The 23,155-nt window shown below is 35.4% G+C and overlaps 1 protein-coding gene across 33 annotated transcripts in view; it reads left to right on the top strand.

Moving 5' to 3' along the window:
- The window catches only part of LRRFIP2 (LRR binding FLII interacting protein 2), an 86,739-nt gene that overhangs the window by 11,432 nt on the left and 52,152 nt on the right, over nt 1–23,155 (top strand). For 15 of the 33 annotated variants that reach the window (XM_081160111.1, XM_081160117.1, XM_081160138.1 and 12 more), the window contains 6 exons: nt 2,017–2,162; nt 12,964–13,050; nt 14,247–14,297; nt 19,866–19,922; nt 20,012–20,056; nt 22,726–22,794. In XM_081160111.1, the coding sequence (XP_081016237.1) occupies nt 2,073–2,162; nt 12,964–13,050; nt 14,247–14,297; nt 19,866–19,922; nt 20,012–20,056; nt 22,726–22,794 (399 nt within the window). In that variant the 5' untranslated portion in view covers nt 2,017–2,072. The remainder of the gene's footprint in view (nt 1–2,016; nt 2,163–12,963; nt 13,051–14,246; nt 14,298–19,865; nt 19,923–20,011; nt 20,057–22,725; nt 22,795–23,155) is intronic. The other 18 variants (XM_081160129.1, XM_081160136.1, XM_081160130.1 and 15 more) reach the window with 4 other exon arrangements.

Raw genomic sequence — 23,155 nt, 5'->3', positions numbered from 1 at the left:
AGTACAAATAATATAATTCTTTCAAAAGCACTAGATTGTTTTTTGAAATAGGTAATGGTTGGTCTGCCTCTTGTGCAGTTGAAAAAGGTGCCAGGACCTGGCCAGTTAGTCACACAAACACCTAGATGCCCTCTGTAGCTAGGACTAGGAAGGCAGACCAGGACTCTTCCCATTTCCTGTTCACCCACGTCCTCTGTCCCTTTTTTGTCTTCTTACTCTCTGGACTGGGTAGCCTTGTTTTGAGGCATTTTAAAGAAAAGATGGTTTTAAAAAATGTATTGATTCTTCGAGAGAGGGAGAGAGAGATTGATTTGTTGCTCCACTTATTCACATATTCATTGGTTGATTCTTGTATGTGCCCTGACCTGGGATCAAACCCACAACCTTGGTGTATCAGGATGATGCTCTAAACAACTGAGGTACACAGCCAGGGCCAAGATAATTCTTTATGTAGACCTGTGTGCTGGGAAAATCCTGGCAGGTCTAAGTTCTGAGGAAGTATTAGTTGAGAAAGAAGCAAGATGGATTCTAGGGAAAGAGGAGAGAGAAATGTGTTCAGAAGAGCACCCTGGCTCTGGCTTCAGCCACTGTGTCTTCGCTCTGTAGTATGTTGTGCCTGATTTGGGTGTGATCCACTTTGAGGCCATTTTATTATTTGGGCCTTGGATTTGAATGTTTTATTTTTTTATTTTTATTTTTTTAAAGTATATCTTTATTGATTTCAGAGAGAGGAAGGGAGAGGGGGAGAGAGAGATAGAAACATCAGTGATGAGAGCGTCTTCACTGATTGGCTGCCTCCTGCCTGCCCGCGACTGGGGATGGAGCCCACAACCCAGGCATGTGCCCTGACCGGGAATCGAACCCTGATCTCCTGGATCCTAGGTTGATGCTCAACTGCTGAGCCACACTGGCCTGGCAATGGCTGGAATTTTCATTGGAGAATACTTTTTTGGAGGAGTGGATTGATTGATGAAATGGTTTTGTTTTATTTTGCCTGAATCAAATAAATTCCAGTACATTAAAGTCACTTATAGTTTTAATATAGTTTATTCTGTTAGAACAAACATACTTGAGAGTTCTTTTGTGACTCACAGTATAATGAAGTTTTGCCAGTTAATTTTGTTAAAGCTAGGAAAAATTTTTTAAGTTAATGGGTATTTAGCTCAATGAGCTGCACTTCTCAGGAACGTGTGCAGGAGAAAGGGAGGGCGTGCAAGCTGGGATGCTTTCTCACGAGAATCTTTAGTTTCCAATACTCACCATGTGTTAGGTTAGTTAGATGGTCTTTATCATCTTGTTATTTAATCCTGAAGGATTAATTTTTCTTCTCTCTTGTAAAAATAGACCTATAATACTTATAAAAATAGAGGATCCATAGATATGTTCTTAATCATTGGCCTACGTCAGTTTTGTTTATCACTGAACTTGGCACCCGCCATAGTACCTGGCAATAGCAAGGACTCAGATATTTGTTGCATGGACAGTGTTGGTTATTGTTAATTGCTGTATAATAAACCTTCTTTTGGCCTTTTATGTGGTAATGGGTTAATTGGAATTGTTTCTTAAATTACACCAAAAAGCCAAGTTACCTTGTGACTTTAAGGCCTGTATTAAAATTTTTTGAATGTGTTCTCTCAAAGCTTGAGGCTGAATGACTTTTCTGAAATGTTTGGGTTTTTTTGCTCCGGAGAGGAACTAGATTTTAGAAATAGATGTAGTAAGTTTAAACAAGTAAAATTACTGTTGTCTGCAGTTTTCTGAGGCTAATATAACACATTCTCATAGGTTACCATGGTTAATATGGTAAAAAGAGTTGAGAAAGGTTCAGTAGTTAGTACAAATGTAAATACTCTAAAAATTTTTGGAATAATTTGATAAGAAAACGTATTTGATTAATTTTAATATATACATAAGTACATAAATATAATTTCTCTTTGTTAAAAGTGAATGTATAAATGAGCATTAAAACTGCACAAAGAGAAACATCCCAAATTATTCTGTTTCTGTTTATTTCAGGGCCAAAAACAGACTGAAATCATTTTTCAGAGTTAAAAGACGATCAGGAAGACAAGATGGGGACTCCTGGTTCTGGAAGGAAAAGAACACCTGTGAAAGACCGATTTTCTGCAGAAGATGAAGCTTTGAGTAACATTGCCAGAGAGGTGTGTGTGAAAAACCTCTTCTCGACACTGATATGTATAGATGAGAATGGTGTTAAAATGCTGGGGTGAGAGAGATATAGGCTTTCATTCACTGAGCTACTTTCAGAATGTTTGCTATAAATAATGTTGTCTTTGGCCTCTAAAATACTGTATTAGAATAAAATATAGTTGCCACCTCTTTACTTGGATATCCAACTCATTTAAAATTAATTTTTCATTTTGTGTGTGTGTGTGGATAATATGAGTTCCAGGTACTTGTCCTAATATATTGAAATTTATAATTAACCTTCACATCAAAACTTAAGGTGATTAGAATCTTGAAGATATGATAACTATATTATAGGTGCTCATTGGGCTATATACAGTTAATATATTCCAGGAGGCACTGTGTAAATGTTGACAGAAACAGTCCTTATTAGGTATCTGCTCAGATTCAGTGTCTTAACAGTTTTTTTAAATGTTGCAGTGGAATTTTTACATTTAACTTTTAGCTAGTAACAGGGCTTCTGGAGCATTTTTGTTTTAGTTTGTTGACAACTCAGAAAAAGAAAAAAAAAGGAAAGGGGTGTCACCTGTTGAATCAGTGGCAACATTTCCTGTTACATATTGGAAATTTAAGATAACTCCTAGCTGTGATTTCTTAGTGAGGTGCCAACTTTATTTCAGACTCTGTCTATAGCTCCAGACCTGACCATAAACTAATCTGGTACAAGAATTGCTTAGAGTACTGCATTATTAAATTATATTTTTTTGGTGAGAATTATTCCCTCATCACTTCCTCTTTGTTATTTTAGTAAATAACTCATTTAGAACTTGTGCTGTTTCCTTTTGACATATTACACAGTCTTTTTTGGCCCAGTTCATTGTTACATTTTTCCTCTTTTAAGCTACTCAGTTAGCTTTTAAATTAGAAGTCAAATTCTGTAGGAGGATATTTGAAGCAAAGAAAAGTAATCTAAAAACTGATGACAAAATTTATATTACTTTAACAAAATTAAAAAATCAATGAGATATTTTTAGATAAAAAAGTAAAGGATATTTAAAAATGAAATAAAATAGCTATTGCTTTACAACAATGATAAGTATTTGCATGAGTGAAGTATTTTGGAAGCCACATAGTTTTAGTTGAAAATTGAAACAAAATGCTTACTTCCAAAATTGGAGGGATATACCTAAATTCTGTTAGGAGAGAGAATACCAGCACCTTTTAGACTCTTTTTGTACTGTCATTATGTATTTGAACTCTTTTTTAGGGTATGATGCTTCATTTACAAAATTCTAACATCCAACATTTGAGTACTTATGTGACAAACACTGTTCTAAGTATTAAAAATGCATTAATTAATTTAATCCTCATAAAATTATGAGATTGGTTTTATTATTATATTCATTTTACTGATGAAGAAACCATTGCATAGAAAAGTAAAGTAACTTCCCTAAAGTCATCAGATAACTAGGAAATAGCAGAGCTTAGATTCAAACAAATGAACTCTGGCTCCAAAATCTGAGTATTTAACCACTTACTCTGCTATACTGTTTCTGAATCTTCTTCAACTCCTTCATTAATAGCTTATTTTTCTATAATTTTTCATGATTTGAAAGTACTTTCATATCTTGGTTCTCACAATAACCTTATGAGTTAGGTAGGATAGGTATTATTCGCCTTATTTATAGGTAAGGAAACAGATGAAGCTGAGAGATAAATGTCAAAAAGTTGTTCCTATATCTTGGCTATTATAAATAATGCTACAATGAACAGGGGTGTGTATATATCTTTTTGAGTTAGTGTTCTCATTTTCATTAGATACTCAGGAATTGCTGGACCATATGGGAGTTCTGTTTTTAAATTTTTAAGGAACCTGTATATTGTTTTCCATAGTGGCTGCACCAATTTTTATTTCCACTAATTGTTCACAGTAGTTCTCTTTTCTCCACATTTTGGCCAACACTTGTTATTGCTTGTCCTCTTGATGATAGCCTTCTAACAGGTGTGAGGTGATGTCTGATTATGGCTTTGATTTGCATTTTCCTGATGATTAGTAATGTTGAACACCTTTTCATGTATCTGTTGGCCATCAGTATGTCTTCTTTGGAAAAATATCTATTCAGATCCTCTAGCCAATTTTTAATTAGATTGTTGTGTCGCACATATACATACTAAAATTGGATTGTTCTAGTTCTGTGAAATACTCTATTGGTATTTTGATAGGAATTGCATTGAATCTGTACATTGCTTTGGATAGTATGGACATTTTCTTTCTTTTTTTTAAATCCTCAACCAAGGATATGTTTTTCATTGATTCTAGAGAGAGGAAGGAAGAGAGAGGAGAGAGTGGAGGGAGAGAGAGGGAGGGAGAGAAACATTGATGTGAGAAAGAGATACCAATTGGTTGTCTTCTACGTGTACCCTAAAAGGGGATCAAACCGGAAACCTGGGTATGTGCCCTGACCAGGAATGGAAGCTGCAACCCTTCGGTGCATAGAACGACTCTCCAACCAACTAACCCATATGAGCTAGCACAGTATGAGCATTTTATGATGTTAAGTCTTCCTATCCATGAGCACAGTATATGCTTCCATTTATTTGTCTCTTCAGTTTCTTTCTTCAGTGTCTGATAATTTTCTGAGTAATTTTAATAATTTTACCTCCTTGGTTAAATTTATTCCTAGGTAATTTATTTTTTGATGCATTTGTAAATGGGATTGTTTTCTTCCTATTGCTTTCTGATAGTTCATTATTGGTGTATTAAAATGCAACCAGTTTCTGGAGATTTATTTTGTATTCTGCTGCTTTACTGAATTTATCAGTTCCTGTAGTTTTTTGGAGGAATCTTTAGGGTTCTCTATGTACAGTGTCATGTCATCTACAAATAACGACAGTTTTATTTCTTCCTTTCCAATTGTGCCTTTATTTCTTCTAGTCTGATTGCTATGTGTAGGACTCCAGTACGGTGTTTAATAAGAGTGGTGAAAGCTGACATCTCTGTCTTGTTCCTGACCTTAAGGGAAACACTTTTTGTTTTTTCCCATGTAGTATGATAGCTGTGAGTTTGTTATACATGGCCTTTATATGTTGAGATATGTTCCCTCTATTCCTATTTTCTGAGAGTTTTTATCATAAATGAGTACTGGATTTTGTCAAAAGTTTTTTCTAAGTGTTAATATGATCATATTTGTTTATGTGGTGTATTATGTTAATTGATTTGCAAATATTGTACCGACCTTGCATCCCAGGAATAAATCCCACTTGGTCACAGTGTATGGTCTTTTTAATGTATTGCTGAATTCAGTTTGCTAATATTTTATTGAAGATTTTTGCATTTATATTCGTCAGGGATATTGGCCTATAATTTTCTTTCTTTGTCCTGTCTTATCTGGTTTTGGAATCAGAATAAGGCTGGTCTCGTAAAATGAGCTTGGGAGTCTTCCCTCTTAATTTTTATTAAATCCTCACCCAAAGATATGTTTCTATTTTTACTGATTTTAGAGAGAGGAAGGGAGAGAGAGAGAGAGAAATATCATTGTGAGAGAGAAACTAATTGGTTGCCTCCCATAAGCATCCTGACCAGGGATCGAACCCACAACCTGGCTATGTGACCTGACTGGGAATCTAACCCATGACCTTTTGGTGTACCAGATAGGTGCTCCAGTCAACTGAGCCACCAAGCCACCGAGTCAGGGCAGCCTTCCCTCTTCTTGAATTTTTTAGAGTAATTCGAGAAGGATAGGTGTTAGTTCTTCTCTGAATGTTTGGTAAAATTCACCTGTGAAGCCATCTGGTCCAGGACTTTTGTTTGTTGGAGAGTTTTTGATTATAGCTTTAATTTCATTGTATGTAATTGATCTGTTCAGATTTTCTGTTTCTCCTCAAATCAGTTTTGAGAGACTGTATGTTTCTAGGAATTTATCCATTTCTTCCACATATAGTTCATAATATTTTCTTCTTTCTTTTTTTTTTTTTAATGTTTGTGTTTTTTTTTAATTGATTTCAGAGAGAAGAAGGGAGAGGGAGAGATAGAAACATCAACGATGTGGTTTTGCAGTCTGAAAAGAAGGATACAAAGAGAACAATTGTGCTTAGTTTAAAAAGATACTGTCCATTGTTTTATGGATTGATAGTTGTAATTGCTCAATAGAGCTAATAATATTTTCATAGTTATTTTGTTGTTTTATTTGAGTAATTTACTCATTTTTAGGCCTTGTCTGATTAAGGATAAAAAACTTAAGGCAAGGATAGCAGCTTTAAAAAATGTGAAGAATTACCATAATCAGCAATAATTAAGAGCATTAATACCATCTTTCACTTGAAGAAATAGCTGGCTCAAATGTCAATAGGGCCAAGATTGAGAACCCTGATATAAACTCTTATAGAATGTATTTAGGATTTTGGTCTGTGTCTTTAGAGCAGTGGGAAAACATGGAAGGGTTTTATGCAGGGGTACGACATGATCAGATTTGTGTCATAAGAGGATAACTTTACTGCAGGTTGGATATTATAGCAGAAAGAGGCATCAGCAGATGAGGAGGAGGAGTCCAGATTTGCAGAGGCAGTGTGGTGGCATGGCCTAGAGTGATGTAATTTAAATGAGAGTGTGGATGAGATTGTTTAGGGAGAAAGTATGGAGTTGAAGAAAATCGCTCCTAAGGCCGATCCCTAAGAGCTAAGATTTCCAAGTCAAGTCTTGAGTCTTTCTTAATTCTGACACTTTTTTGGTCATTGTATGTGCTTGGTTCAGATTGTTCCATGCAAATTGGATTTGTCTGAAAACGTAACTCCACAGGAGGCAGAATTACTGTTATTTAAAATACCTTTAAGTGTTCTCAGTGGTAGTATACAAAAATTTATGAAAGATTATGAAATGTGAGTTATTTTTTCAGAGTTACAAAAACTGAATATTTTTCTTTCCTTTTCTACCCAGTTAAAAAAAATAAACAATTCTCCCAGTTTCTACTTGCTGCTTTTATTAGACAAATCCTTTGAAAGAGTAAATCTAAGTTCTTTAGTCATTTGGAATTCCTTCTATTGGCATTAGTGCATGAATTCAGCCAGTTCCCACCCAGTGCAGACTGCTCTCCATCCCCCCCCCTCCACATTTACTCACTGGAACTAAGGCACAGCAGGGTGGGAGATGTAGTTGGGGCAGCACTCTCTTTGTGCTACCTGCCCCCTTGCCCCACCCCCTTGCACATCCTGGCCCTGGCTCTGTGATGGCCAGTGTTACTCGGTATCTCTCTGTTCCTTGATTCTTCCCTCTAACCAGAATTAAGGGAGGATTATTAAACCCTAAGACTTAGTTTTGTATCAATGTGATTAAAAAAATATTAGGTATAATGTTCACTCTGATAATCTTCATCATTCCCGTGACTTACAGGAATTTGGGAAAAAACATTCAAATAGCACAGTATCATTAACTTAAATATGAAGACAATATTGGCAACCCCCCTCCCCCAGTATATCTGCTAGAACTGATTCACATTTTCTCCTGTGGTTAGATATGTCATTGCAGATTCAAAGTTTCAGTTTTCCTGTGCCATCTTCTTATTAGATTGTATTTAGACCTCAGTAATCAAGTTTGTAACCTTAAATTTCCTCTCTCATTCCAAAAGTATATTTTGTTATGAAAAGGTCTTTGAATAGAAGGCAATATAGTTGTTTGACATCAGAAGAAAATGGGTTAAAATGTCTAGATTTTATCTAATACATATTGGTGTTTATGCTCAGAAAAATTTAAATATTTGGTTTTCAGTTATCAAAAGCTTTAAAAAAGGGGTTAAACATAATTACATTGTAAGATCTAAGGAAAAATGCAACCTAAGATTTTCTACTAAAAGGATGTTGCTAGGAAATTGAGTGATGATTTTTATTTGTTAATTTGGAAACCATAGCAACACAATAAATATTATGTCTCTTAATTTGTCTTTCAGGCTTCTTTTGGCATACGTGCCATGAAAGAATAAACATAATTAAACACAGTAAACTCTGAGTCTTAGCTACCTGAATTAGTCATTTTCTGGGAATGTTTCACATTCTAGAATTTTGTATTTCAGATTTCTTGAAATTAAAGCATAGCCTGGAAAGGTCCAGATTATACCTACATTACTCATGCCAGTTGCGTGGTGTTTTATAGTATGGATATATGTGCAGGCTGGCAATTCCAGATTTGGTTCAGTTCGTGCATTTCTGTCAAATTATGAAAATTTAATTTGCCTCTCTTTAAAACTATCACATCACAGTAGGCAAAAGTTTTGAAACAAGAGGTTTCCCTTTTTATAAAGGCACTTGTGCATTTTCATGTGTTATTCTTTTTGGAAATTATTAAATGCTGAGAGGTTTTGATAATATAAGTATCCGTGAGTCCACCATCCAACTGATGTCAACATTTTGTGACAGTTGTTTCTGATCTTTTTTAAAAAAGATAGGCAGGCCCAGCTGGTGTGGCTCAGTGGTTGAGCATTGACCTATGATCCAGGAGATCGAGGTTTCATTCCCGGTCAGGGCACATGCCCGGGTTGTGGGCTCAATCCCCAGTAGGGGGCGTGCAGGAGGCAGCCAAGTGATGTTTCACTCACACATAGATGTTTCTCTCTCTCTCCCTGTCCCTTTCCTTCTCTAAAAATCAATAAAATTCTTTTAAAGAAATAAAATATATAAAAGCTCTCCATTGTTTTATGGGGTTTTGTGTATTGTTTCCTAAGCACTCTACAGGCATAGGGATGTGAAACAACTAGAACAGTGTGACAAACTGCCAGAATAATAGCTCAGTATGGCTGGAGTGAAGTAGGGGAATGGAAAACACAGCCCCAGTGTTTAAGAGCCAGTTAGATTAGGACGGAGGGAGAAAAGTCTGGGTTGGACATAAAGATTTGCAGACTACCAGTATTACCCAGAGAGGGAACATAGAGTAAAAAAAGTTGGATCAAACCAGGAAGCTTTGGTTATATTAAAATTTAAGGAGCTAGCAGAGAAAAATGAACCCATGAATGATTCTGAGGAAGAGAGGTCAGAGAGTCAAAAGGAAAACCAGGAAAGACTAGCATTGCAGAAAGCCAAGAAGTGAGATTTTTCAGAAGGAACTGAGTGGTCAGTGATGGAAGCCCAGAAAGGACCAGTGAGGTAAAACTAGAAAATTTTGACTTTGGTAGTTAGAGGTCATTAGTTACTTTTGCTTGAGTAATTTCAGTGAAGCGATTTGGACAAAAGCCAGAATGCAGTCTTTTGATGAGAGTGGGAACTGAAGGAGGAGGTGCTAGAAAAGTTGGCTATAAAGAGAAGGCAAGGTAGAAATTAACCAGGATGGGATTTTTGTTGTTCGATTTTTTTGTTTTTTTTTAATAGAGATTTTGTTTAATGGCATCAACCGTGGATACATAAAAAACACGAATTTACAATGTTTGGTAAGGAACTGTAAAACTTCCTCAGTTAAAAAATGATGGGAGAGACTTTGAACCTACTTATGATGAGAAGAACAAACCAGTAGAGGGAGAAAGTGAAGACAGAAGATCAGATAGTTGGGGCAAAGCCCCTGGGAAGGATGGCATTTATAAGTTATGTAACAATATAAATTTGTATATTGTTGTATAACATAATTCTCTTGCCTTTGAATCTTAGGATGATGGAATCAAACTTTAGAAAAAACAAACATAGCCTTTTTTCCCCTTCCAAATAATAGTCCCAAATGAAATTCCACTTGCGGATTATATTCCAAGGAAACAGTAAGCACTATCCAGTGGCTTGGGTAGATCTTGCCTTGCTTCTGGCATTTCAAAGGTGTGTGCACCTTGATTTGCAAGAACAATAGACAGGGCTTGCTTAAAAACCTTTCACCAAAAAAACAACAACAAAAAACCTTTCACCAAAGAAGTTACAGGGCTGGGGCATGACTGTCTACCAGGACCTGCCCAGTAAGCAATTTATGATTTATTATAGCAACTCCTTGTTCGTACACATATCTAACACATTTTGTTTATCTGTTCCTCTGTTGATGGACATTTGTGTTGTTTCTACCTTTTGACCCTAATGAATAATGCTGCTTATGAATATTAGCATACAAATATTTGTTTCAGTCTGCTTTCAGTTCTATGGTCTGTGTACCCAGAAGTGGAATTATAGGATCAAATGGTAATTCTGTGTTTAATTTTTTAACCAACTTTGTTTTGAACTTAGGTAAATTTTTATGGTCCTTTATTGTTATGTCCCATTTATTTTATGTTGTGAGGTGGGAAGTCTGTAGCAGCTCTTTCATGCTATTGTATTCTGAAGGGCAAATGCTAGTGTTACTTCCTAGAAGTATGCTTTGTGTAAAAATGTACCAGTGTAAGCAGCGATTTTCAGATTTTCAACCGGTGTGCTGCAAGAATTTTTAAAACATGCAGTACCTTGACTGTTTAGTCAGGGGCACTGACCCCTTTTCCTTAGAGAGTCAAATAAAGAATGACAACAGCCAGCACAATGATGAATGAATCAACATTATACCTAATTTTTTGGGGTCAGATTTTGTCTGGTAGATCGAAATCTTCTACTGTCAGCGCGGCCTTAGGCATCTGGTAGCAATGTATCCAAAGAACCAGATAAAGTAGTTTTAAATCTCTTAAGCTTGTTTAGTGGCCTTCCTCAAGACCAGTCCAAGAGAAGTAGCATCTGAGTTTTGATCAAGTTGGCTAAGTGACAAAGGGAAAGAAAGTGTTCTTGTGGCTCTGAATTCCATGTTCTTTCTGTTGCTCAGTAGTCAGCTTTCTTTCCTTTTTGCTGTGAAAAAAGTTTTGTTAGAACATAGATTTCCATGATCTATAATTTCGGTTTGGTAAGGGGAGTCCCATTTTAGTATCTATTGTGCAAAATTGGCCACAGATGTTAGAAAGATGAAATTGGCATTCTTGATAAATTTCTAAGGGAGGCTACAAGTACAAAGCTACTAATATACATGGAAATGGAAATTCTACACATTGTTATGCCTTTCTTAAATTAAAAAAAGAGGTTTGAAAATTTTTCCCAGGAAAAATGATACTTTGTAATTTAGAAGTATATTTGCTATCTGCTGAAGCATTAATTTAGACTTGTAGTCTTTTTCTGTAAAATACAAACTCTAGTGATAAAGTGATGCTCCCTCATAGAGGGATAAAGAAGGCAGAGCATAGTTTTTTCCAAAAAAGAAGGTGGTGTGTAGGTTTTTTATTTTTATTTTTAATTGATCGTAGAGAAAGGGAGAGAGAGAAAAACATCAGTGTGAGAAAGAAACATTGATCCTGCATGCTTCCTGCATGCGCCCTGATTGAGGATCAAACCTGCAACCTGGGTATGTGCCCTGACTGGGGATCAAACTCACAACCTTTTGGTGTACAGACGACGCTCCAAACAACTGAGCCACACTCGCCAGGGTGGGGGTATAGATTTTTAAAAGATAGAGGCCAGTGTAAAATTCATGTCAGTGTTTAGAGCCTGAGGTTGGTAGACTGCAGTTACTTCGTAGGGTTTTTGCTACTGAAAGGCCAGTTAAGCAGACTGGGAAATTGCCAAAATAGGGTAATTGAATAAGTGTTAACTATTAAACTGTTTCTTCCTCTTAGGAGCCTGCTGTGACCTTGCCAGGCAAACTTAATTGCTCCCTCTTGCATTGTGTTTCTGTCTCCCTCAACTGGATTGTGAACTTCTTTAGGGCAGAGATTTCATATCTTACTCTGTATCCTTAGCATCTAGCGTAATAGCTTACACACAGTAGACCCTTTTAAACATTGGCTGAATCACTTCTTAGTGTGAGACTTGGGTACCATTTTAACAAATGAGAAGAAACAACTGCTGTAGATATCAGAAGGGGAGATCAAAATCAGAGTTAGGATGTGGCCAAGAACAGAGGAAACCACTACAAGATAGAAACCAGAGAGATTTTTGTTTCTTGTGGTGCATCAAGCTATTTACTTGTCTCATTTCCTTGAGACTTTCACCAGTGGTTTGAAGTTCTTTTGTTTACTTAGTAGACATAGAGGCATGCAAATTGTGGGGTGACAGAAGCCTGTAACTTGAATGCAGCATAGTAAAGCCACAACAGAGGCATGTGCATACAGTATTTTTGATGAAAGAGGAAATATTTTAGCTGAGTAAGAGAGAATACCTCCTGCCAAGCAAGCGGTCTGTGCAGAGAGGCTTAATAGAGCACAGTAGAGTCCAGGAATGTTGGCAGATGGTACATGTGGGCAGGTACTGGAATTAGTAGTGATACTTGTGCAACTTTGTGAATATACTAAAAAGCCATAGAATTGTATACTTTTAAGTGGTGAGTTTGATAATATGTGAATTATATCTCAATTTAAAGAGAGAGAGATATGAAGAGTTCCTGAAACAAGCAGAAACAGTGGAGTAAAAAAGGCCAAGAAGTGTTTGCAAGAACTCAGTGGTAGAGAATTGACAATACTTGGAGACTGGACATTGGCGATGCCCAAAATGAAATAGAGGCTGGTTCTGATGTTTCTAATTTGTATGATTAAGTTGCTAGGGAAAGACATTCTGAAAAAGCAAATTTGGAACTACATGTAAGGAATTGTGTGAAATGTTTTGAATGTGTAATCAAGGCAAGCAGTTAATAGGTAAAGCCCCGGATTTCAGGAGAGTCTCTGGGACTAGAGAGAGAAATGAGTGTAGAGGAGTTGACTGAAGTCAGTCACACTGCTGATAGAGGGTGTCTTGTCCCCCCGCAGCCCCCAGCCCATGGAAGGTCCTGTCTGACTTGCGCCCTGTCCTCCAAGCGGATGTAGAGGTAGTGGTGGTTGCTGTTTTTAAATGAAGCTGAATCTTTATATTACTTTTCAGGCAGAGGCAAGGCTGGCAGCAAAACGGGCCGCCCGGGCAGAAGCAAGAGATATACGCATGAGAGAACTGGAGCGACAGCAAAAAGAGGTAATTGGGGGGAACAGCCCTAATTTTGTGCTAGTCTAAAAAAATCAATACTTGGCTAGTTTACTTCTGCAGTAAATATAGTTCCCTTTGAAACACTGGGAAGAGTATATAACCTGTTTTATGTATTTTAACAATCCATTCTAGGTCGGCCAGTTAAATGCAATTTTTGTTTTAAATAATAACAGCAAACACATATATAGCTCTTACTATGTACAATATTGTAAGCTATTTATTATAGTGTTATAAGTGCTTAACTTATTAGCTAAAGTATGCTTAGAGATGACAAAGTTATTTACTATAGTTCTAACTGTCCTAGAATTTCAGTTACTTTTACTGTGATGCCTGTGTAGTAAAGCACTGTGAAGTCATTTTAAGTATATTTATTAATGGGGGAAAATATTTATGTAATAAAATGAAAAAGAACAACAAGCTGGAAGACTTGTAGGACTCTAATTTTGTGTTACAAAAACCTGGTACCCATATACAGGATCAAAAACTACTGGAAAGAAGTGGTTACTGATTTTATTTTCTTCTTATGCTTTTCTATAAATTTCAGTACGCTTTTATCATCAGAAAGAAAAGCAAAGCCAACTTTTAAAAAAATAGGCATATAAAAATTAGGCTGCTTAAAAATGAAACAAATATTCTTTTTTTACCCTTTCCTTCTGACATTGACCTAGCTTTGAAAATTCCCATAAAAAATATTTCTGATGCTGTATTAATACAAAGGGGGAAAAACCTGCAGGATAGTATTAAATACTTTATTTTGATATTGGTGGTGGATTTTCTGCTAATGGATTAAATAGAAGTGTATAGTTTCTCTATTGTTACAGCTGCAAACCAAAAGCAAAAACAGTCAATATGTTGTAATATTTTTTAACCTCATATGTCGTTTCAAATATTGAATTCTTGGCTTGAAATAAAAATGTTACAATGCATTGTCTTTTAAACTCCTAAAATTATAGTCAATGATAAGGAGATAATTATTAAATATAAGGTCTATTTATGGTCGTCTAAACTACAGACAACCCGAGGTCTCTCATTATTGAACATATTTAGCTTAGTAATTTTCTCTTTTGAATGTGTAACTTTGAGTCAACAATCATTGCCCTTCAGGGCAATGTATATGATTAGGACTTTTCAGAGAATGCAGTAACTTGGAAAATCTTCAGTTTATGAATCTTTCGCATTTGTAGCATTCTCATCATTCCTTTGATCGGAAGTGGGGACAGATTCACAAGTGGCTGGTAGGCCAGGATTGCCTGTCCTGCATGTTGTGATCACTTGCTGAAATAATGCAATCTTGAAGTAAAACATTTACTAACAGTTTGCAAAGTAGGAGTGGTTGGCATGTTTGAACGGAAAGGTCAGAGATTCTCTCTTCTGTCTATAGTGAACAAAATTTGTACTTGGAGTCAAACCATTTCTGTTGTAGTCTACGGCCTCACACTCATCTCAGGAATACTGCTGACCAAGAAAGATTGAGTTTTCTTTCTATGGGTTTGTTCTTCCTTCCCTTAAATTTGTTCCTCTCTCCTTCTCTCACTCTCTCCTCCTCTCCCTCTCCCTCCCCTGCCTTCCCTTTCCCCCACCCCCTCTCTGTTTTTATAAACTAAGCAGGGTTTTTATTGAAAGATGACCCAAGTCATTCTTCCATCTCCTCTGAAAATTACTCTTAATTTTTCAGTTCTTTCATTTCCTTTTCAAGCCTTCTACTACCTTCTACTACCGCTCCCAGAATTGTTAACTATAAGAACAAGTTGCAAATCAGTAGAATATTAGTTACTTTGAATCATTTCTAAATTTGAAATTTTTTTCAATGTTAATGAGTTTCCCGGTTGTTTCCTATTGCAAGGGTTCTTAACTTGGTATGTGTATAGGCTTGGGGATGGGGCATGAAACCATAAAATCTCACACAAAATTTTGGCTGTATACAGGGTGTCCCCCCAAAATGTATACACACTTAGAATAATTATTAATTCCAGTGGGTTATATCTGAAAAGAAAGAAGCATCAATTGAGCTACCAGCTGTTAAGTGTGTATACATTTTTTTGGGATACTACATATATGTGTGTGTGTGTGTGTGTATATATTTTTTAATGTGAAATGCCCATGGATATATATATATATTTTAAATATATCTTTATTAATTTCAGAGAGAGGAAAGGAGAGGGAAAGAGAGAGAGAAAAACATCAGTGATGAGAGAGTCATTGATCAAGCCCGCAACCCGGGCATGTGCCCTGACCGGGAATCGAACTCGGATCGCCTGGATCCCAGGTGGACGCTCAACTGCTGAGCCACTCCTGGCCGGGCCCCCATGGATATTTTAATCATCAGATACTCAGAGGAGTGTCTGTTTCCCTAAAGGATTAAGAACCACTGTTTAATTGCTGCTAAGTCAGCAACTTTCATAAGCAAATCCCTTCTATAGCAGCATTTTTCGATACAGCCAGAATTAAAATATTTATGACTGTATTGACCTATAAATTTAAAACTTTCTCGTACTTCTCCTTGTAATAGTTTAGAAGAGAGAGAGAAAAGATGTTTGATTACTTTGGAGTGGAATCTGTAAAGTGCCTTCTGCATGTCAGTGGATTAATATTACTAATGGTGCATTAAGAATGTTTTGTGTGAATAAAAGAAATCACTGTTGCTTGCAAATTTTCCATGGAAATACTAGTTTAGTTTCTTCTTTTAATTATGTATTATAGTTCTAAAATTAAATTGTTTAAGATTTTAATACCTTAGGGCAGACCAAAACATAAGAATAAAGCCTATATTAAAAGTTTGGTATTTGATTCCCATATTCAAAGGTCATGAAGATAAACATAGCTTCATCTCTGTGAAATGTGTGTAGTTCACGCAGTGAGTCTGCTAGATTTTCATGGAAGGGGGAACAATTTGGATTAGAGGTTTAAATGCAGGTGGCAGCTTTTTTGAATGAAAGCTCAGACTTGGACATGCAGAGAAGGTGGGGTTTAGTTTCAGATGGGAATAATTATCACTTCTAACCTCTATATCTTATTCTTGTCTCTCTGGCTACTTTCTGTCAATGAGCCTATAGTAGAAGTTGGTATATGATAGTCACAATATGAAATATAAATTACTAATAAATTTATAATAAAATAAATAATGTATATACAAACAATAGGATTGTTGGTTATTAGAAGGAAGAATCTTCCCATAGAAAAATTTCTAATTTTAATCCTTTTTTTTGTGTGTGTGTGGGATATTGGCATGTGGATACGGAAAGCAAGGGCACAAGACTTAGAAATGAAGCTCATTTTGAGTGTGTTCTATATGTCAACACTGTGCTAATGCTTTTTACATATATTTTCATTTCATGTTGTAAGATAGGTACCACTGTCTCCACTTTACAGTTAAGGTGATAAAGGATTGGTAACATAAACAACTTGCTTAGTCATTGGAAGAGCCAGAATTTGAAGGTATGAGAGAGTACCACATATGCTAATGGACTAGGAGGTGAAAGTGTTACCATAGACAGGGAGTGCAGGGAACACTGAAGTGTCTCACCCGTTCGACAAGATGGTACAGGGGGAGGCTCTTACACTGAGTGCACCCAAAGCTAGAAAGATCAATGGATAGGGCCTAAGCGTGCCAAAAGCTAAAAAGATGAATGGACAGCGAGCGCCCTAGCACACCAAAAGCTAGCAAGATAATTGGGTAGAAAAGAAAGCCCTTCCCGGCCTATCTCTATAAGAACTGTGGGCTTGAGCAGGGAAGGGGAGGTGGTTTTTGAGACAGCAGTCCACTGTTCTCCCAGGTCACATCACCTGAATAAACTTTTTCCTTTTGCACCGTCACCTGTCTTACGAGTTTGTTTTTGTTGTGACAGGCAACCAAACCTATCATTTCTGGTTACAAAAGGACCAACAAGAAAAGGCCTAAGTCTGAGCCTTCAGATATATGGTGTTTAGTCAGCGATTCTATTTTTAAACAGGCTGTCTTAATCAGTAGCATGTTGGTGATCTGAAATAGCAAATGCAGCTTGAGACTAAGTGAATGGCTCCAGCCTGACTTAAGTATTATTTGTTGACAGAGAAGATGGCCATGTGTATTCTTGGGGGTATGGTTTTTTAAAAAATAAAACCATGTTGTTCTCACTTCAAGTGAACTTTTAAAAACAAGAATGTTTCATTACCATTAATTTAATTTAAATGTATCAAAACATGATTTTCCAGAAAGCCTTAAACATATGTACATCCATCTTTTAAGGCATTGACCTATAAGTTCAACCTAGGATCCTTTATACTGATAAGGACTCCCAGGACAATGAACATACACTGTTTTCCTGACTGGAAGAGAGGGATACTCTGCCTTGTAATTGACACCAAAAAACACAGTTTGCTGAAATTTTTTTCTATAGGTCCCTGGTGCTGTTAATTCAAGAAAAGCCAACTGGCAATTTAAATACTACTGCAGAAGTACCTGGAGAATGAAGCTCTTTGTTCTTTCAGACAAGGAGAAATCTCTGAGTAAAAACCAGGATTCCTTGCTACTTCATGTTCTTTTTATGTAATCAGTGTAGAGTTAGCCAGTGTAGGATGGAATCTTTATGGTTTAGTTGTCTGGTGAGTCAAAAGAGCTGAATGCTGGTCCCAGCTTTATGACTTTGAAGGGATCAGACTAATTGATCTTTAAGGACCGTTCTAGCACTTAAGAATAATTCTATGGTGGTGCTAAGGTCTTTTCTTTTATGCAAGGTTTTCCTTCTGTTTGCCTCATATTTACCACTATGCAAAAGTATTCAAGGTAGGGAGAGTAGTTAAAAACTACCTAAATACCTGTCTTTCTGTATAAGAGTGGTGCTGGTGGCAGACTCTTAGTAAAATATGTGGTTTTGGTCTTTTTTGGTGTAATAAATATTTGATTCGAACTTGCCCTACTGTTTGTACAGTAGCCACTTAGCCATATGTGTGTAATTAAATTTAGATTTAAATTGATTAAAATTAAAAATTTAGTTTCTCAATTGCACTTCTAGCATTTCATATGCTCAATAGCCACATGTGGCTAGTGACTATTAGACAGTACAAACATAGAACAATTTCATTGTTACAGAGTTCTGTTGGGACAGTACTGGTTTGTTGGTGTAGTTTATGACTGCAATAAGCTATATTTGCTCAGTCCAAATTAACTGGCTTGTATGGGGTTCACATTTTATTCTGTAGTCTTTTGAAGTCTTTTTAGGCCAGTTTTCAAAAGTGGCTAAAAAAGAAAAGCTGTTTAAATATAGAGGTATATCAATACTTAATAAGGTATTTTTGTTTAGCATTATTTTTATAATAGGTATAATTGAAAATAAATATGAATTCATCTTTAGTGGGATATGCTTTTTAAAGGTGGGGTTTTAAAAAGTGCTCTTGTGTGGTAGGTGGAATGGAAAGAAAGGACAGAATAAAAAGGAGACTGAACATTAAACCATGTATGTCACTCTAGTATCCCAAATAATATTGGGAGGGAGCATGTAGAATTGTTTTTGTAGCACAGGGCTCTTTAAATTAACCAAGCTAACTAGTCTAGAACTAGTCACCACTTAATAAGCTGTACATATCCTGCTGGGCTAATGCATATGCCCCCAAAACTTCTGTGGTATCACCTGATAGTTAAAGAAAGGAGAGAAGTTTGCTTGGCTTCTCGCAGATTTCATGTGTCTGTTATATAATGGAAATGTAAATCATTGATGAATTCCTAAAGGTAACATCCTATTGAATATTGACTCATTGAATCCTATTAGTGCTTATAAATAGACTTCTGAACAGATTTCCTCAAATGTGTCAATGTACACAGCAGATAACAGTTTTTTGCAATTATATTCAAAGTCATGAACAAATTAGGGCATTAAATGTGGTGTTTTAGTTGAATTCTTATTTCTGTATTTGCAGTGAATCATCAGGCATTGCCACATCTATTTGTTACATCTGCATAATGCTCATGCTGTATGGCCATGGGGTGTTTGAGGTATTGATTCATCACTGTCATCAACCATGGCCCCCTTTGAGCTTTGAAAATCTGAAAGATCAGAAGTTTCTTACTGTTTCAGTTGGTTAGGTTCTAGGGACTAGTCATTTGACTTCACATGACTCAGGACTTAATGCTCCAATGCTAATAGCTGAATGGAAAAGTTGAGAATTGCATTTAGTTTAGTCAACTGTTAGGTGGTGGTCAGTTTTCTTTGCTTTCTTTATAAGGCATACCTCCTATTAACTTTACCAACTCTAAAATATTTATCTAATTCTAATTGTAAGTAGTTTTTCATATAACAATACACAGTCAGGGGCTACTTCATTTAGTTATTCTTTTCCAGTGAAGGAAAAAAAAAATTCTTTGCAGTGAGCAGAAAATTATAACCCAAGTCTTTTAAAAGCAGTACACTGTCTCCTTAATACATCTCTAACACAGTAAACATTTCTTCTTGCCTTGCATAAACTAACATTCATAGTGGAAAAAAAAAAAAGATAAAAATCTACTTTTAATGCTAAACTCCATTTCTGTTTAAGTATACTTATTTTTATCTTGGTATATTGAGCTGTCTTCATCATATATAGATTACATTCTACAAGTGGTCAGACAAACATACACTGCTAAAATAAAATAGTTTCAAGATTATTTCTGCTTTCTTTCCAACTGAAGCATGTGGCTGCCTCAGACTCAGCTTTTGAAACGGAGTTGCGCATACCTGCTTGCTGTAAGGAATATGCGGCTGTGCTCTGAACTAACTCTTCTTCACTCAGTTGTTCTGACAGGCAATCCTCTGTTCAGTGATTAATTCTCCATGTACTTTCTCCTCTCCCAGGAAGATTCAGAAAGGGCCAGGTATTCCCACCGGTCCAGTCATCATCGTCCTTATCTGGTTTGTAATAACCTATAAACTTGCCTCTAATGCTTTTCCTCCTTAACTTAATGTAGTCACTCACAATCTTTTGTTTTTATTTTTATCAGGGAGTTGAGGATGCATTGTCCATTCGAAGTCTTGGCAGTCACAGGGTTGGTATTTTAAGTTGTTTACACAATAGCAAAGCTTATATGTCTGCGCTTTCTGCAGCACCATTGCCTAAGCAGTCTGACAATGCTCATATATTCCTTTGCCTCCCCCCACCTTTTTTTAAAGAATATATTGGCAAAGTTCTTTCATTGGAAAGTGATGCTTTCTCTCAATTATTGCTATAAGTAAATCAATGCTAAAATCATAAATATTTTCATCTATTATCGTATTTACTCTTTTTATAAAAGGACCTTTGATTTTGGGAAATTATCACAAAATACTATGATTGATTTTGTAGAATAACATCTGCATGGTTCTAACTTTCAGATTTTTCCTACTTTTATATTTTCAAAATTTTTTTCTTGCTCCAAAAATCCATTTAATACATTGTCCTTGGGTAGATATTAAACTTGATAAGAACAGATACTATGTTTGATCTTAGCCAAAAGGCCAAGAAGCGATTAATAGTTTTTTAAATAATTTATTAAGTGAGAAATATTTTGAAGTTTGGATGACTAATTATAGTTTTGTTACATGGAAAAATGAAGCTACTAATTTGAAAAATCCCTGCTTGTCATATTTACAGAAATTATCATGCTTCAACATTTCTACTAACATTTGGTAGTGTGTCTCAGGTTTTTAACATGCATTGTTGCGTATCAAGATAAATGAGAAATCGCTTGTTAAAGGCTTGCATATGTGCCAAGACACTGATCTCTCTCTTAAAAAATTGTGCTTTAAACTTTAAAGCAGTTCTTCTAATGTGCACATTGATAATATTTTACCTATATATGCTTACATCCAGATGTTTCATCAGTAAAATAATCTATCATGTTAAGGTCTATATTTGTCTATTTTCTAAGTCTAGTTTTCTTCCCGTCTTACATAATGTATAAAAATATACTGTAATTAACTGAGTATGTCCCAATATGTTAGTTATTGATGCGTTTGTATTCTTAAATAGTTTTTTACCCTGGTTATATTACTTTTGATGAATATAATCTGCTGTCTTTTTAGAGTAAGTTAATAAGCTAGTTTTTGAGTCATAAATATTTTGGTTAATTATGAAAGTTTAAATTTATAAGAATATTAACAAAGCTTTACACAAATCAGCAGCTTCAGAATGATTTTATAGGAGAAAGACTTTAAGATAGTAAGTTTGTCATTTTCCCTGGAGATAGATAGATTATATATATATATTTAAATACTTCAAGAAGAATCATACAGGAGTTAGTCAACAAAAGATTAGAAGTTGAATGTCTTTGAGGGCTTTGAAAATAATCCCTTTCCCCTGGCTTTTTCCTTTGCTTTTTATTATAATGTTCATAGATACAGTTTTTCATAGTTATTATCAAGCTGGTTATTTGTAAATTTGTATGTGGCCTCAGGGAAACTTGATTATAATATATTAGTTTAACCTAATCATAAAACTATCCAAGTTCGACCTAATTCAGAAGCCTTTAAAACAAGTCCGCAAACAAAAAAGAGATTCTAAACTAAACTAATAAGAAATTGTTTACACAGAGTGTCTATAAAGTAATGAGTTGATTTTCTTTTTATGGAAATAATATCATTAAATGCATTTAAGTTATAACTAGAATTCTCACAGTATTTTATTCATTATGGTAATTAAGAAAAATTTGTTACTATGGGAAAAAGAGTAAAGCTTCCAATATTAAAAAAAAAAATCTGTGCAAACTTAAATATTAATAAAAATTTTACACTGTAGAAGACTTTAGTACTTCACTGTGTATGAGTGTACATTCAGCACATTTTAAATATTTAAACTTTCCTGGAAATAAATTTGAAAGCTCACTAATAACATTGTTTAAAAGAAATATAATTGAGACTAGTTTTTTTTCCTTTTAACTAGATAATATTGAAAGTTCTAAGTTTTCATCAGATTATTTGCTTTTAAAATTATCTTTACTGATTACATTAAGCTGAATATGTGGACAACTTTTATTCTTTGTAAAAATTAATGTGATAGCCTAAAATACTGACCTAATTTTTACTAGAATTTGTTTAAAATTTTGGGTTTTGGTATTTCTCTGCCTGTTATTTTTCAAAAAAATATTTTTCTTATGAGCTGTGTATTTAAAAGTCTAACACTTTTGGACTTTGATGTATGAACGTTAGAAGTACCTGGATGTGAAGCAGATGTGGTTTTATGCAGCATTCTTAGAACTTTGATGTTTCCTTTTGTCCAATTAACTCTCCAATTACTACCTTCTTGAAAGGTGGCCTGCCAGAAGCTGTTTGGGCTAAAAATGGTGTCAGTGTATTTTTATACATTCTGTGTTAAAAATAAAAAGGGGAAACATAGTTCAAGACTGTGAATGGTAGGTTTGGGGGAGGGAGGGTTAAATCAAAGCCCTGGGTTTAGAATTGAAACAGTTTGTTACTTTAAAAACAATATGCCTTAAAAAATATCTTGCAACTGCTTGGTCACCACTTTATATACTGAAATACTGTAAGATAGACATCCAAAATTAGAATGTGAGATGATCTTGAATCAGAGCAGTAGGATATATTGTTTTTTCTCACTGTGGAGATTTTTATTGTTGTATGTATTGGTTCATGGTTATGTGTCAATAGCCTCAGTATAATTTTAATATGCTTGCAATTTGTGTTTTGTCATTTACTACTACACTGTTTAATTCTGCTGAAGAACCCATCGAAGGACATATCTGGGACACATTGGAGCAGAGCCAGTACACCCAAAAGGAAAGACATCATGGTGTGTAGTCCAGAAAAATGTGCAGTGTTAGTATTATGCATTCACTATTGACTCACAGTTCTGGGGCCTGAGTAATAGGTACATTCTAATGGAAACTGACACTTACTGAACTTTATTTCTACAACCTGTTTGCTATACTTTCTTTTGTTTTGTTTTGTTTTTTCCAAGTGAAAATCTTCAGACAAGTATCCTGAGTTAAAAAACACTCTTTTTGATAGCTTATAATAGCAGATTTGAAGTGTTTTAGCTAGAGCCCTTTGTATTTCCTTTTTCCCCCTCCTTTGTGAATTATTATGTTTTTAAACAACATAAATACCAACTATCACTTCTTGGGGGGGGTGTTCTTTTTTTACCTAACCGT

Source organism: Miniopterus schreibersii (genome assembly GCF_964146895.1).
Source record: "Miniopterus schreibersii genome assembly, chromosome: 15".
NCBI classification, from domain to species: Eukaryota; Metazoa; Chordata; class Mammalia; order Chiroptera; family Miniopteridae; genus Miniopterus; species Miniopterus schreibersii.
This window is presented reverse-complemented; position numbering and strand designations above follow the sequence as displayed.